Genomic DNA, 14684 nt, shown 5'->3' on the forward strand with positions numbered 1-14684 from the left:
GCGGACCGCAGGCTTAGCCCTCGAGTACCATCAGTGGCGAGCAGCGAGCAGAGAAGACTCCCCCGCAGATTAGTGCTGAAATGTCTATCTAGCACTGATGGCCCTGCCCCATGAAGTTTCAGCCTCTTTTTGAACAAATCCGACCTCGAAATTCTCTTTCAAGTCCACCGCGCCGATGTTCTTTGCGATTTCTCCGTCATCCGACCTGTCAACCCGCGAAACGAATGCAGCAGCCAGGACGACTTCATCAGCGGATCCGAGAGGATGAAGCAAATCTTCCCTAAGGGAATTCTTCGCCGATTCCGCGAACTTGGTGCTCCCGAAATTCCCTCCCTCCATGCCTCTCACGCCACCTAAATATGAACCTCCCATCTCTATCGATAAGCTTACGATGAAGGAAATTTCAATCATTTCTTCCCGATTTCATAGAGTCCCTAGAACCCTCATCCTAAGACCATTGACCAACACTGAAAATTTCCTCTCGAATTTCCATTCCCAGGACCTGTGGCGACTTCTGAACGATGATTTGGTCGGGTTTCCCCTCGAATCCGCAGTGATAGACGCGAAGCGGCCGGAGCTCTCCACGTCGGAGGGAATCTTGGGTATATTCAAAGAACCGCTCACGAGGCTCCATGGGAGAGAGTGTCATTAGCTCCTAACGATTATAGCTCGGACAGCGCTCGACTTGGGATCCTCATACTGGCTGGCCGATTGTCAATGATGCTCCCAACATATCTTCAGAGCGAATCCTCTCTCACGAGAGCATCCGCGGAGCCGGGAGTACAGCTGGAAAGGCTACGACTCTCAAACCTAAATGTTTCTCGCAACTTGAGCTCGAGTCCGGATGCCTGTGAGCAAGAAGCGCAGATCGCCCAAGCATCATTCCGCCGAGAGGCACCAGCGTTTCGCTAATCCGCGATCTCCGAGGTCTTCCACGGTCCATCAGCTTCGGCATCCTCGAGGCTGTACGTCTCGTCGGTTTTCCAGGTTCCAGGTTGACAAGTTTTTTGCTCTTCGACAGCTAGACGAGGAGTACTGTCATTGTATCAATCTATTCCGAAAGCGGTGCCGAAGGGGTAGGAATCAACAACGTATGGGTGTAAGGAGGGAAAACACGGATATTACTCGAAAGACATCAATTATTCATTCATGTCAATCAATATTTAATTTCAGCAGTAGGCTTCGAAGTGTCCTGCTTGTTGTCTGACGATATTTCCACATTGTCGTCTTCGTGTGGTGAATCGACGACATGAACCTTGTCGGGCAGAAGCTGAGCGGGTCCGCGTTTGCCCAGAGGGTCGTGCGGGTGCATGATCTTCACCTTGATTCCGAGCACGCCCTGCTTGAGCAGAACGTGACGCACGGCCGTCTCAACGTAGTGGTTTGTGGGGTCACCAGAGTGAATCATGAGTCCTTCGACGAACTTCATGCTCTTGGCTCTCTGTCCACGAAGTTTTCCAGAAACGACGACTTCGCAGCCCATAGCCTCAGCCTCCATGATGCAACGGAGAACTGAGTAACAAGCGCGACGAACGGCAAGACCACCGATCAACTTGTAACGAAGGGACTCGCATTGGGTGATGGCGCACAGGCCGCGAGCGGACACTTTCTCGGCGAAGAGATTCACGGTACCTTCCTGGAAATCACGGACGCAGACGAGTTAGACGGTATGCATTCCAGTTATCGAGGCCGACTCGAATCGAATGCACGAGAAACTAAATGCGTCTTGTCGAGAGTTGGGAGATCGTTGACGACGGGACCCACCTTGAAGCCGAACCTCTTCTGAACGACAGCCGTGAGCTCACGGATCTTGCGTCCCTTCTCGCCCAGGACGTCCTGAGTCCTGGTGGCCATGATGATGATATCAGTCTTGGTGGCGCCATTGCGGACCTCGACTCCGGAGTATCCGTTTTCGGCGAGTTCCCGACGGAGGAACTCGTTCAACTCGGCATTGAAAACGCCGTCGGCTACGAACTGAAAAAAATCGAATAGTTCGACAACTGTTTAACACGAACTCGGCCTTTCCGCCACAGCCCGGGTTCCCCCGGAATACTCGAAGTTGCTAATGACGTCCAGCCGTCCTTCTTGGAGTTTGGAACCTCACGGCGGAAACCCCGTCGATGACCTAGCAGACCGCAGAGCAGCGTATGCCGGTGAAACTTCCCGGGGACCCGGAGCGCTGTTGGGCTCCATTGAGAAGAGCACATCGACGTATGACGAATTCGAGATCTGCAATCTTACGCGACCCTCCAGAAGCGATTAACTAATGCTTTCCGGTGATGATGTGAAATCACTGGCGTGGCAACACTCGAAGAACGTCCCGAAAATCCACATTAATCAGACCTCCAAGCTCGACCGCCAAGCACAAAACCCACGTCGGAGCGCAGCTCAGGGCTTCGTCTTCCGGACCGAACGTATTTCACTCTTCAATTTCCACGGAAAATAGCGAAAATTCGCATTTACCCTGCGCTTCTTGCTGATTTGTCCCGGCATGGTTTGAGCCTTCGGGGGAAAAGAACTTCGACAACAAAACGGCATCCGGTTTCGAATCTGGACCGGATGTGGATGGCGGGTGGTTTCGAATTTCTATACGCAATCGAAAAGCTGTTTGTGGGCTATTCTCCGCATTTTCTGATATCGGATGAGTATTTTCGTGTAGGCTGAAGTGCTCCTAGGAGGGAATCCCGATGTCGAAATTGTTTCTCCGGCAAATCGCACCGCGGCTGCACCGGCGGATGAACGCATTCTATAGGAACTCATGGACCGCGGCACAGCAGATCGCGCTCCTCTACAGCCTCTCAGGCTCCGGACCGTACGAATCCCACTCCTAGAAGCGGGGAGAATGCGCATTCGCCTCATGCTCGAGAGCGAGTCCAGGGAAGAGCGGCTCTACGGGACCGCGCAAGGGCGGGTACTCTGGCCTCCCAGCCGCTCGAATGGATCGACAAGGTCGGATATCGAATCCCCGTGCGGCGTACGCCTTCCATACGAATCTCCCAGCATCTGAGCTACAATCGTTTCACCCAGCCGTAAGGAATGGGGATCGCGATTCTTCTTTCACGTCTGATCACGGGTTCGTGTGCAGAGGAGCGCAGAGTATCGATTGTCTTCCCCTTCTCCCCTCTCTCCACTCTGGATCGCCTATTTACAAACAGCTTCGCAACCATGTGCTCTTGAAGATTGGAAATTGCAACTGGCTGCAAAAGCCGTCGAGTTCAGACGTCGAGCGTCGAGACGAGACACACTCCGCGAAATAAGTCGTTTTTCGGAGATAGCTGCTCGAGATTCGGCCCTCTTCCTATCGAGAATAAGTTCCGACCCTGATTTCGCGGACCTATGGGGTGGGGATAGAGTGCTCTCAGCACCGCTGAGACCGCGCCAGACTGGTATCGGTTCCGGGCTGAATAACTGGAGGAAAGCGGTGATTCGTATCCTGTGACCCACTCTGATGGAGCGACACAGCGTAAGGATCCTTGATGCCAGCGGTGGCTACTCGCATTGCAGATTCTAGGAAGGGGATTATCCGCTGCTTGTCGCAGTGTTCTCGAACTCCGATCTCTGCTCCGAACCTATTTGGGCTCGCCGTTTCAGCCTTGAACCGAGGAGGTAAATGTATTGGAGCCTTCGTTGACAGAGATTTTCGTCCGGGAGTTCATCGCGCTGCCGACGAAATGACGATGGTCCGCATCGGCGCAACATCTCGATGACTCCATCATCGCCTGGGTGCATCGTGCATCTGCTTCCTCATGAAGGATGCTCGCCTCAATGAACAGGGGTTCCTCCCAAGAGGAGTTGTCAAGGGTAATAAGTCTCCCTACTGCGTACCGCGACAAGAATATGAGCGGCAAAGAGGGCTGGAGTCTCATGTTCGCTTCAAACAGGGTACAACCGTGCTGACCGCCACTCGAGCCGGAATTAGGAACGAGCAAAATACTGATTTTTCTCCTCTGGTTTTCACAGCCGCACCCTCGAATCCTCTATGCTCATAGAGAGTCCGGCCGAATCTTCGTCGTTGTGAGCTGCTGCAGGATCCTGAGTTGACCGACGCGGCTAGATACATGTCATTCAACATGTAAGGAGGGACCGCCCGATCCTGGTCCTACTTTCAGCTCAGATCATCGACATCATTGCTTACAACACTCTTCCCCGTCGACACATGATTCCTGTTCCTCCGCGAAATTAACGCGCGTCCGTGTAGTCCTTTTCTTCCGGAGACCTGATATAATATTGAAACCGAACGCTACATCGAGTATACACTCAAGCGATCGGAAGTACGCCTTTCAAAGCCTAAGAGCCGAATTTTGCGTCTATCATCGAGCACTTCATATATGAGTTCGTTCGTGCGTTCCTATGCGCACTGTGTCCTCCCCGGAGACGGTTCATTGTTCATCAACGGTCCGTTCTATAGGAATGCCTCTTCTCTGGCCTGTGTATTCAGAGAGAGCTCAAGCCTATCTAACTGAGTGTGAGCCAATCGCACCTCTCCATCGATAAAGTCCCTTGTGCTCGAAATCAGAGATAGTCACCTGTTGCTAGAGCATTAATCCAGGGAGATTTCTTGTTGATGAACTAGACCAACAGTAGCATACTTTCGAAAATGAAGTCTTGCACAAAGTGCTCGAAGAATATTGCATGTCTGAAAAGACCCAAAACAGGGGATGCGCTCTGCAGAGAGTGTTTCTTCGACGCATTCGAACAGGAAATACACTGGACGATCACAACTTTCAATGTAAGCCAGTATAGTCTCGCCAATGTGGTGCTAAGCCATATCCGAACCCGGAGACGTCTTCCGCTCGGATTCTCGAACATCTCGCTGTCGGTTGCGAGAATGCGACGCAACGATGGTCCTTCCAGCCCGTACTAAATCCACGATTGTCCCATTCCAGTTGTTCTCTCGCGGTGATTATGTGGCCATCGCTGCATCTGGCGGGAAAGATTCCACGGTTCTGGCTCACCTCATGAAAGTTTTGAACGATCGCTACGACTACGGTCTCAAATTGGTTCTCTTGTCAATCGACGAGGGAATCACCGGTTACAGGTGAGCTCTCATCGCTGCAACCGCGTTTCTCATGGGACGATTCGATCGAATAAGCACAGGAGCCTCTGATTTTGAGGTGACACTCGGTAAATTTCTTCGCGCATCCCTGCTTGCAGCGCTCAAAGCGAACCATGTTACATTTAAGGGATGATTCGCTCGAAACCGTAAAACGCAATGAACTCCAGTACGGCATACCCTTGAAAATTCTATCGTACAACGACCTATACGGCTGGACGATGGACAAAATAGTTGCAGCAGTAGGCAAGAAGAGCAATTGTACTTTCTGCGGAGTCTTCCGACGACAGGTATGCTGCGCGAGAGCTGCTCGACGACATTTCCGGCGATAGTCACCGGGCTAACGACCCTCTCCTGCAGGCTCTGGATCGGGGTGCGATGCAACTGGGAGTCGATAAAATAGTGACCGGCCACAATGCGGACGACATCGCCGAGACTGTGATAATGAACGTCCTGAGAGGCGACATCGCTCGCCTGCAAAGGTGCGGATGGCATGCTCGGAAACACAGATCTGAGAATCATCCGATGTGGTGCCCGTCGTGAAAGATGGACCTGATTCCACTGGTCAGAGTTGAGCGTCCCCTTTCATGAATCGATCTCTTCCAGGTGCACTTCAATCGTCACCGGATCCGAAGGACTGATTCCTCGATCCAAACCATTCAAATATACGTACGAGAAGGAGATCGTAATGTACGCTCACTTCAAGAAACTCGATTATTTTTCGACCGAATGCATTTATTCTCCCAATGCGTACAGGGGTCATGCACGAGCTTACATAAAAAATTTGGAGCTCCAAGATCCTCTGTCGATACTCAACATAATATATTCTGGAGAATGTATGAGTTTGCGCGAGGGAACGAAATTGCCCTCCAAGGGAACCTGCTCGCGTTGTGGCTATATATCGTCGCAGGAAGTGTGCAAAGCTTGCGTGATGCTGGAGGGTTTGAACAAAGGGGTGCCCCGATTGGGCGTCGGGAAAACTAGCAAAGTCATCAAAAAAATGGAGCAGCTCAAACTGTCGGAGGACAGTGATCGATCCCCTACGAAGCCGGTGGTGTCTCACAGCACAACTGAGGTTCCTTCGAGAAAAAGTTCCGTGTTACGGGAGACCACCTTGGAATGGTGATCCAATAAATCAGATTGTGATATCCCAAAACGTGTTTCACTTCCCGGCTGAAAGCAGCAAAGTCCCTCTCGGCCGTACATATTCGTGCAGGGGGGCAGGCTCTCTCTGTATATTGAGACCTAGGTCTCAATCGGTTGCCTTCGCCCTTCGCATTTGAGAATTCACAGAATTCGATCAGGAACGGAAACTGAGGTGTGACCGCCGGATCGATCGCGAAGATAATGCGTGATCGGAAAGAGCCACGACCTTCGGTCGGAGTACGTCGGATCTGTCAGTCAGCGAATACTGTACGACAATACTTGGGTTCCGAATAGGAAAAGCGAATCATTCCCAGAAATTCGTTCTTCTCAGATAGGAATGAATAGAGATGCACGTTCGGAGGAGACTCATGTCCTATGGGATGTTCGTGCATCATAATGAAAACAGAGCGTCCGATACGTTGAGAGAACGACGCTGCCTCGGATTACCTCTCGGCCGCCAACGTCGAAAGTGATCACCGGCCTGCCCTATTCGAGTCGCAGAGTGTATTAGGCAGCGGAGCAAAGCAAGAATTCGGAGAAGACTTCAGTGTCAAGGATAAGAGCGCGAGAATCGATCAGGATCGAATACCGTCTCAGCACAGGCGTCCGGCACGATGAGGCTCCGTGGCGCAATCAAACAAGTCGACTTCAAGTCTAGCATGGGAGTTATCATACCGAGCTTAAATTCTCTAGAATATGACGAGGAAGTGGAGCTTCCCTTTTACTTCGAGAGTCTCAGCATGCCGAATTCTGAGAAGCCGTACCTCGTCGCGGGACTCCAGGTAATTCCTATAGGGAAAGAGAAGCTGTCCCCGAGATCACATACCCAAAAAAGAACGAAGATATCACTGAGGGTCGAAGGTATTTTTTCAGTCGCCCAGAGTCGAGGTGGAATCGACGTTGTCGATGTGAGTGTTGTGTGAATTCTTTCCCTGTTCTACGATTCTGAGGTTCTTGCCATTCACTTCATGGGGGGATAGGACCTTTCTCCCGAAACGGATGTCGCTGAAGCATCGCTGGACCCTCTTTCACAGATTTCTCCAGCCGTCGTCGGGCGTTATCGAGCAAGGTGCATCCTGAGCGGGAGCCTACAAGTTTTCATCCCAGATCTTCAAATCGCAGCGGAAATCAAAGAGTCGTCCACGTTTGACCTCGGTGGTGCGGACTACTTCCAAAGGAATGATGAAATTTTGGTTATGTTGAGATGGGAAGAAATACTCGCTTCGCAGTCAGAGCAACGAGTACCGCAGGTTGAGGCTTGTGCGTCGCTCATGGCGCGCGGTTATCCGTTCCTCACGGACTCTATGAAACAGATTATAACCGAGAACTGTCGCCGAGAGAATGAAGATCCGCGACACAAACCATTCGAGAAGCTAGCGAGGTCGTCCACACCGCAGGAATATTGCGAGAGTCGAAACAGAATCCGATCGAAGAGCTTCGAAGGGCTATCGATTACGAAAGACAGCGGTATAGCGGATGAAATCCATGGCAATTGCCTCAGAAGCAGTCCCAATAGCCTCGGCTATTCTAGCCGGCTGCCGGCGATAATTCCGTCAGGATTCGGAGATGCTCTCTACAACCCTTTCTTACGAGCGACGAGTCCGTATAGCTGTCAGATCGGTTGTCGATGCAATCGGCTCTGAGCTCCGCCGAAGCGATTCGTCGAGCTGGGAATCGTACAGACTCATCCTATCTTGATCAAAAACCACGGCTTGTAACATCGGAGATATTTTGAGGGGTGAGAAGTTTTAAAATAAATTATAACTCGATTTGCAACAATTGTTGACCTATCCTTTGACTCTGGGGATTCATGGAGATCGTCTCCGACCTAAGGAACGCCGTCTCGTGAAAATTTTTCGTGTTGCCGCTTCCATGCGAGCGGAGGACGTCGCCGCAGCCCATCGACAAAGCGGCGCGTCGAATAAGATCTCTACCTTGGTGTCACGCAGCTTCGGCCACGGAATCCGGTTGAAGATTGAGCATATTCACGAGGTCCCCGGCCATAGATTATCGTTCATCAAAACTCTCGTCGATAAGGGCGAGTAGTCTTGGCGAAAACCCGCTTGGACTCCATCGCGACCGGCATTCTAGGGCTGCTACATATCAGACTCCCGAGCTCGCCATGGGAGTTCCGGAGGAATCCCTTCGAGGCCTCACGATGAAGCAGCCAAGCAAGCTCTCTTGTGGGGAGAAGTTCGACCTGAAGACGGAAGTCTGTGCTCGCCATCATCCTAGACTCCTGGTAGATCATATTCCTCAGAGGAGGATGATCTCGCCGGAACCCATCCAGGTCTCGGGATCCGAATTCACTTCGAAACAGAAAAAAGATTCGAAACGATTCCGGGCCGTCCTCAGAACTCTGGTATCGATGTCGAAGGAAAACTCTTCTCCAAGCACCAAGAAAACAGTATTGCATCTATTCATGCAAGGGAACACAGGTGAGCTCGTAGCGGAATCGCTTAATACATAACAGGATGACTATGAAAGCGCAATCGGTAATATAGAGGCGAACGATCCAAGAGATCCAGGACGCGTGTGTGACTCTGCATATATTTCCAGGACTCGATCGTCTGATCGATGCCTACAGCAACAAAATACGTTTCTCTATCTGGCTCACGACTTATCTTGCGCTATGCGGTTCGATGCTGTTCTTCCTATACAACGATTTCAAGCGATTCTTCCAGTGAGCACAGCGCGAGTTAGCTGCGAATCGATTGGAACGAGACTATGCCCGCGATGCTGACGCTGGATAGGCAAGAGCTCTTCATCCTGTTCCCTTCCAGATATCCCACGGGGAGCGCCATAGGAGTGCATGATGCCGAAATGGTAGAAATGCCCGCGGTAACTATATGCAACCTGAATTATCTGAACCGATCAACGTTCTGTCACGATGATGATGTGGAAGAGGAAGCGCGTCGACGGATATGCACCGATCGAACCATAGTTAGTGCCCGGATATGTAGACATTTGAGTGTATCGGTGACACTGAAATTCGTCCCGCTCGATTTCCCCGCAGCATCGAGTTTTCGCAGGATCGGCAACAATCGCTCTCGCTGCTGGCCGATGGCCTGAAAGGCCTCGAGAAGCCCGACAGGACGGATATCTTGAATGTGGTCTCGAAACATGCCATGAGCTGGGAAAACACTATTTTGAGATGCCACATCGACCGGCGGGATTGCCGAAGGTACGCTCGCTTCACCTAATTTCTTACCGAGCATCGAAGCGCATATCTCAGATAAGTGTATAATCGCTGGATAACCTTGTCAGTCGTGGCGGGCGATATTCGTTCGATACGCTCGACGAGGAATAATATCCCTTGCTTCGATTCAGCGAGAGTCACATTGGTAGAGGATTGACAACGAATCCGGAGTACGGGGAATGCTTCACGCTTTTCCCGGAGAGTACCCGAAGGAGGAACTCTAGAGGGCTTGCAGACTTCGAGACTATCAATAACTTCGACGAACACGAGGATGGTTTGCATCTCGTTCTCGATGCTCGTCCCGCCGAATATGTACCATTCTTGATCGGAAAGGGTTTCGCGCTCATGGTTCATGGAAGTAAGGAGGAAGCTGACGTCCTAGAGCTTGGGATAATGATCCCCACAAATCGAGCGACTTTCATCGGGCTGGAGAAGGTAGGGCGATCATAAGTTCTAATTCCGACACTGGCACCAGAATCTCATGGCGAGCGATGGAATGGCGCTGAGACCGAACTTTACATCCGGCAGAAAAAAGTTTCCCTCATGGAAGCCCCTTACGACACGAACTGCCATCCTCTAGACTCCTGGCCGATGGAAGTGATGGGTTTACATGCGAGCTTGGCCGCTCAAGTTCTCAACAGAACGTACAGTAAATCGGTGAGTCGTTCTCCTTTGGGAATTGCCGAGCATCCGAGCTGACATCGATTCCGAGTCTGGTATTCGGCTTCTTTCAAGAAATGCGAGTACATCTGCCGAGCTTACAATTTGGTGGAGATCTGCGACTGCGAGATCGAGGGCCTGAGCTTCGATTACGCATTGCTATGCAACGAGGCAAGAGGTAATTGCTGCGGCATTATGTGACACCTAAACTTGGAGGGAGGAGCTTAAGAGGAGGTTCATGATGTCGAAGGCTGTTCGTCACGCCTAGTGACTTTTCTTCATCGATTAGCGAGGAATCCTCTCACAAATCTGACGTGCAAAGAAGAATTCACGACCGCGCCCCGCGCGACCGCGAGAAGGAACAAGAAGGGACTGCGATGCCGCTGCCCGAATCGCTGCAGGTGAGAATAGACTTTCTGAAGATCTTTCATTGATCGCATGTTGGTATATGAGACTCGAATGCCGTTTCTTTCAAAGCGAAGAGAGTTATCTGACGGAAGTGTCCCACGCCGCTTTCGCCGGGACCACGGTGAGAATTATCAACTCATTGCGCTCATCATGACCTAGCATCGGGGAGATTCGTGGGAGCGAGGACAAGCAGCAGTCTCCTGATTCATACTATGCTTCCAGGAGAGATCGAGCATTCGCGGACAGCGGGCTGACCACAGAGGGTAGTGGCACTCAGGCTGAATAGGTAGTCAAGTCTAGAGCTGAATAAATCTTGCCCAGCTCATGGATCCTCCCGTTAGCTGTTGCAAACGACCGCAAATATCATGGAAAGACCGAGCTTGTTTATCACGGTGTCATGCGGCTCCAAGCGCTCCCCCATGAAGTTCCCATATCAGGAAGAAACCGTAAATGACCGGTGGATGAAGCCTCCTAGATAAAACTTTGGAATAATCGTCGTGGATACCCGCGATTATTGCAAAGCCTCTCCTCATTTCGAACTCATGAACGAAGAGTCTTAAATCTATCTTTCTATTCAGATATGCAGAGGTTTTCATTTTCTTCAAATCGATGGGAGAGAGCGAAATCAACATAACTCCGGTTTTCGATGTGAGAATACGGCTCCAAGCGCCTGGTCGGATGATCGGCAGAGTCGAACTTGCATCCCAAGTATTCGTCACACTTTCACGAGTGTTCTCATCTCCGCTTCTCCAGCTCATAGTGATGGTGACGGAGGTGGGCGGATTCATCGGATGTTTCGTCGGCATGGCATTCATGAGCATTTACGAAATTTTGGAAAACTTCATCATCGCGTCGCTGTACCACGCGGGTTTTCATGTCCCGCTATAGTCCGCGATCCTCCGAGACTCAACCCACGTGCGGAGCGCAGCCGAGGACTGCGGCCGAGAATCTATGCTCATGGGTAGATCACTAAGGATATCGTCTGCTGATCTAATAAAATCCCGGAGGTAAGATCGCGAGCGAGAGAAGGAACTTGTCCTAGTATAAATCGTGAAGGATTGGCGAATATCCATCGACCAGATCACAACCTTCTCCGAATCGGGATTCTTTATTCTGAAAATGTGTCGTGCCTCGCTCAGATAGCACGCTATAACGTTATCCGATTCCTTTTCACTCCAGGCGGGGCTCAGGAAGCGTTGTGTCAGGCGATTTTCTCGAAAACAGAAATACTCCAAAGAATTTTTTTGGCGAAACGGAAGTAATTCGTGATCCATCGCGTCGATACAACGCTCGCTTGACCCCTGACTCTGACGGCTGCATCGTGTCCCCAAGACGCCTTAGAACACTACGCAGTCGCTGAAGCTCCGCTGCCTATCAACCAACGTGCACTGTCCGGAATCGCAAATTATCATTCCGATCGGAAGCTGCGAAGGAGAACTCGATCGAATGTGGAACTCTGAATTCCGCAAGAAGTACAGCCGGCATGGGTCCTGTCGACGGGGCAACACGCCGACGCTGTACAAGACATCAGCAGACTCGGGAGCTCGCAAACGCGATGCGGACGCCGGGACGCGACTGCGTCAACTCCTCGCCGATGGAACAACAGGTAAAACTGTCCTGTATCGTTCAAAAAAGAGAATCACAATGGTCTTCTTCCCAGGAGCCGGCGATCTCGTAAGAAAAAATGTTTTTCATATGGCAGTCCACGCCCTCGAATACATGCGAAGAATGTGCCTTTTCCAGGACTCGACCGCGTCATGGAGGCTCAAGAGAATCTATTTAGATTCACGATCTGGCTCGCTACGTATCTTTTCCTCGTCGGATGCATGTGCTGCTTTGTGTACAACGTTCTCGTTAAATACGCTCGGTGAGGCGTTGGCACTGGCGGCGGAATTCCTCTAATTTCTTCAATGGTCTACCACGTGTCCGTCAAACGAATCAGACCCTGTATCTATGCTCAGGTTTTCAACGACCAGCTCCATTGGATTGGACGAGCTCCGCAAGACGAAGATTCCGGCTGTCACTGTGTGCAATCTGAATTTCTTGCGCAAGAGCACATTCTGCGTTGATGAAACTTTCCGGGCTGAGACGAGAGAATCTCTCTGCAACAAGCAGCAGGTGAGCTACGATATTTCATTCACTGCGCGGAAGGCCAGGGGAACCTAATGCTTACCTGACAGAAATATTCACACCGTGTTTGCTCTAATCAATCAGCATCACAGATGTCGAACTCGAAGCCTTGCAGAATATCGCCGTCTTCAGCAAGCGGAGCCGTACTGCTACCGTGTTGAGGTTCTACTTTCCTCTATTTCATTAAGAAACTCGAAAGATTTCGCTTGTCAGTGAGGGCAGTATTCTGGAGAGCTTCGGAGTCGACCTCTGGGGTTCTAGATCATTGGAGAGGATACGGTGTATCCTGACATACGTATTCATAAAATACGTGGCTTCCACAGGACCCGTCGAAAGTATTCGCTGAGCTCTCCTATGCGGTGCTCATCATGAATGAGAACCGAACAACTGTCAGTCGCGATGATGTTTTCCAAGCGATTTCTAAGCATACTGTGCCGTGGGACTCGAGCATACTCAAGTGCTATCTGTCTGGCAGAGACTGCCGGAGGTGAGATCTTGACTCCGAAGTCGTCCAGCGATGGAGCTCAAATTACTCAGTCAGAGCATGTTCCTAATCCCCTGTCGATTTACAGCGCGGAATTCATAAGCACCAAAGGGACGGTGAATCCCGAATATGGACTTTGCTACACTCTATTCGAGGAGCGCAATCAAGCACCGAACGACACCCTGAGCGAGAGCGCGAGGGCGGAATTTTTCCACATAACACGCTACGGATATCCATCGGACGGCCTATATCTGGTTTTGGATTCTCACATTGATGAATATCTCCCATTCATGCGAGAGGGAGGTTTCTTCCTCATGCTCCATCGATGGGACGATCAAGCCGACGTCTCACGAGATGGTATCCTCGTACCGACGAATCGAGCAACGTTCATTGCGATGAAAAGGGTAAAGGATCCTTTCTACCTCTCACTAATCCGCTCGAGCTTTAATAGGACCAGCTGATTGACGCTGATCCTGGATGATTCAATACCCACAGACTACTCCTGATTCCTGCCCTTACAGAAAATCGCTTTCCTACTGCCAGCTCCGTATGATACGCTTTGTCAGAGTGATCCCAGCTGGCCGGATTCTGTATTGCGATCGAATGCGGATGTTCGGATAGCAATCAGCGGTAAACTCTACTCGGTCGCGGTGAGTTCTCTGCAGATCACGTGCGTCAAAAAGTGGAGAAAGGTATTGATTATTCTCGAGGTCTCATCCCTCCCAGACTTGTGAGTATGTCTGTCGAGCGGTGAACTTGGTCGAAGCCTGCAGCTGCGAGACGCATCAGGGAAACTTCGATTACGCTCTGCTCTGCTTGGAAAGGATTTATCGTAAGATCGATTCCTCATCCTCGGATATTCGGAAGCAATCATAGCCCGGCTTTATGGGAAATTGCCGCTCGATATTGCTCTGATTCAGGTGAGGAGAACTTCACGTGTAAGAGAGAGTTTGCCGAAAATCCACGGGAGACAGCGAGGAAATACGGAAAGAACTTCACTTGCGAGTGTCCGAAGACATGCAGGTGCGTTCCTTCCTTGGGCAAGCCGCCAGGCTGCACGACTACGATCGCGCTGGCTCCGGAATATTAAGTTAGGTTCCTGTTTTCGCCTTCCTTCAGGGAAGTGATCTTCACGAAACAGGTCTCCTACGCGTCCTTCGTGGAAAGAGTGGTGAGCAAAGATTCTACCGCTGACTCTCAAAACTAGTGTGCTCCACATAGTGGAATGCCTCGACGTTGTCGCTCGAACGGACAGTGGGCTTGATCTTTTTTAACGAAAAATCATGAATATCCCACCATGAGGATCAATAAACCAGAGGATCTCCTGATCATGAAATAGTCCTCTCGAGTACCAAGGAGAGAACTATCTTCCCAGACTAAAATATATGTGCTTATGATTATGCGAAGGTCGAAGATTCTGACGCGAAGCAGTCACCAAAAAGTCGGATCGAGGGGCAGAAACGGTAAATAAGCGTCGGAGTCCTTTCTCTAGAGTCAAATCCGAACCAGTCTGCATGAGTTCCGAGAAATGACGTCCGGTGTCTTTCCCAGGTTCGCCGAAGTCTTCGTTTACTTCAAGGAAACCAAAGAGGACAGAATCAAAG

General features: G+C 50.8%; 3 protein-coding genes across 5 annotated transcripts; 2 read left to right on the top strand and 1 right to left on the bottom strand.

The window, feature by feature from the left end:
* Positions 1-1125: 1125 nt before the first annotated feature.
* Positions 1126-2524, bottom strand: RpS3 (ribosomal protein S3). Its single transcript, XM_003743113.2, has 3 exons — positions 2464-2524; positions 1765-1974; positions 1126-1636 (listed from the first exon to the last, which is right to left on the bottom strand). The coding sequence occupies exons 1-3, from the start codon at positions 2491-2493 to the stop codon at positions 1157-1159; spliced, it is 720 nt and encodes a 239-aa protein (XP_003743161.1). The 5' UTR covers positions 2494-2524; the 3' UTR covers positions 1126-1156.
* A 2073-nt stretch (positions 2525-4597) lies between these two features.
* Positions 4598-6203, top strand: Ctu1 (Cytosolic thiouridylase subunit 1). The gene is made up of 5 exons (XM_003743112.2): positions 4598-4729; positions 4887-5038; positions 5184-5343; positions 5414-5535; positions 5660-6203. Exons 1-5 carry the CDS (start codon positions 4598-4600, stop codon positions 6177-6179), a joined length of 1086 nt encoding a protein of 361 aa, XP_003743160.1. The 3' UTR covers positions 6180-6203.
* A 400-nt stretch (positions 6204-6603) lies between these two features.
* LOC100901164 (uncharacterized) lies at positions 6604-7966 on the top strand. Of its 3 annotated transcripts, none has more exons than XR_001951182.1 (3): positions 6604-6981; positions 7061-7107; positions 7234-7496. XR_001951182.1 is itself a non-coding variant. In XM_018639496.1 (3 exons), exons 1-3 carry the CDS (start codon positions 6814-6816, stop codon positions 7277-7279), a joined length of 249 nt encoding a protein of 82 aa, XP_018495012.1. In that variant the 5' UTR covers positions 6604-6813; the 3' UTR covers positions 7280-7447. The 3 variants fall into 3 exon arrangements, 2 of the variants coding, with proteins under 2 accessions (XP_018495012.1, XP_018495011.1); XM_018639496.1 differs by having other exon boundaries at positions 7073-7107; positions 7234-7447; XM_018639495.1 differs by lacking the exon at positions 7061-7107 and having other exon boundaries at positions 7234-7966.
* The last annotated feature ends 6718 nt before the right edge of the window (positions 7967-14684 follow it).

Source organism: Galendromus occidentalis, unplaced genomic scaffold (genome assembly GCF_000255335.2).
Source record: "Galendromus occidentalis unplaced genomic scaffold, Mocc_1.1 scf7180000077440, whole genome shotgun sequence".
Lineage (NCBI taxonomy): Eukaryota > Metazoa > Arthropoda > Arachnida > Mesostigmata > Phytoseiidae > Galendromus > Galendromus occidentalis.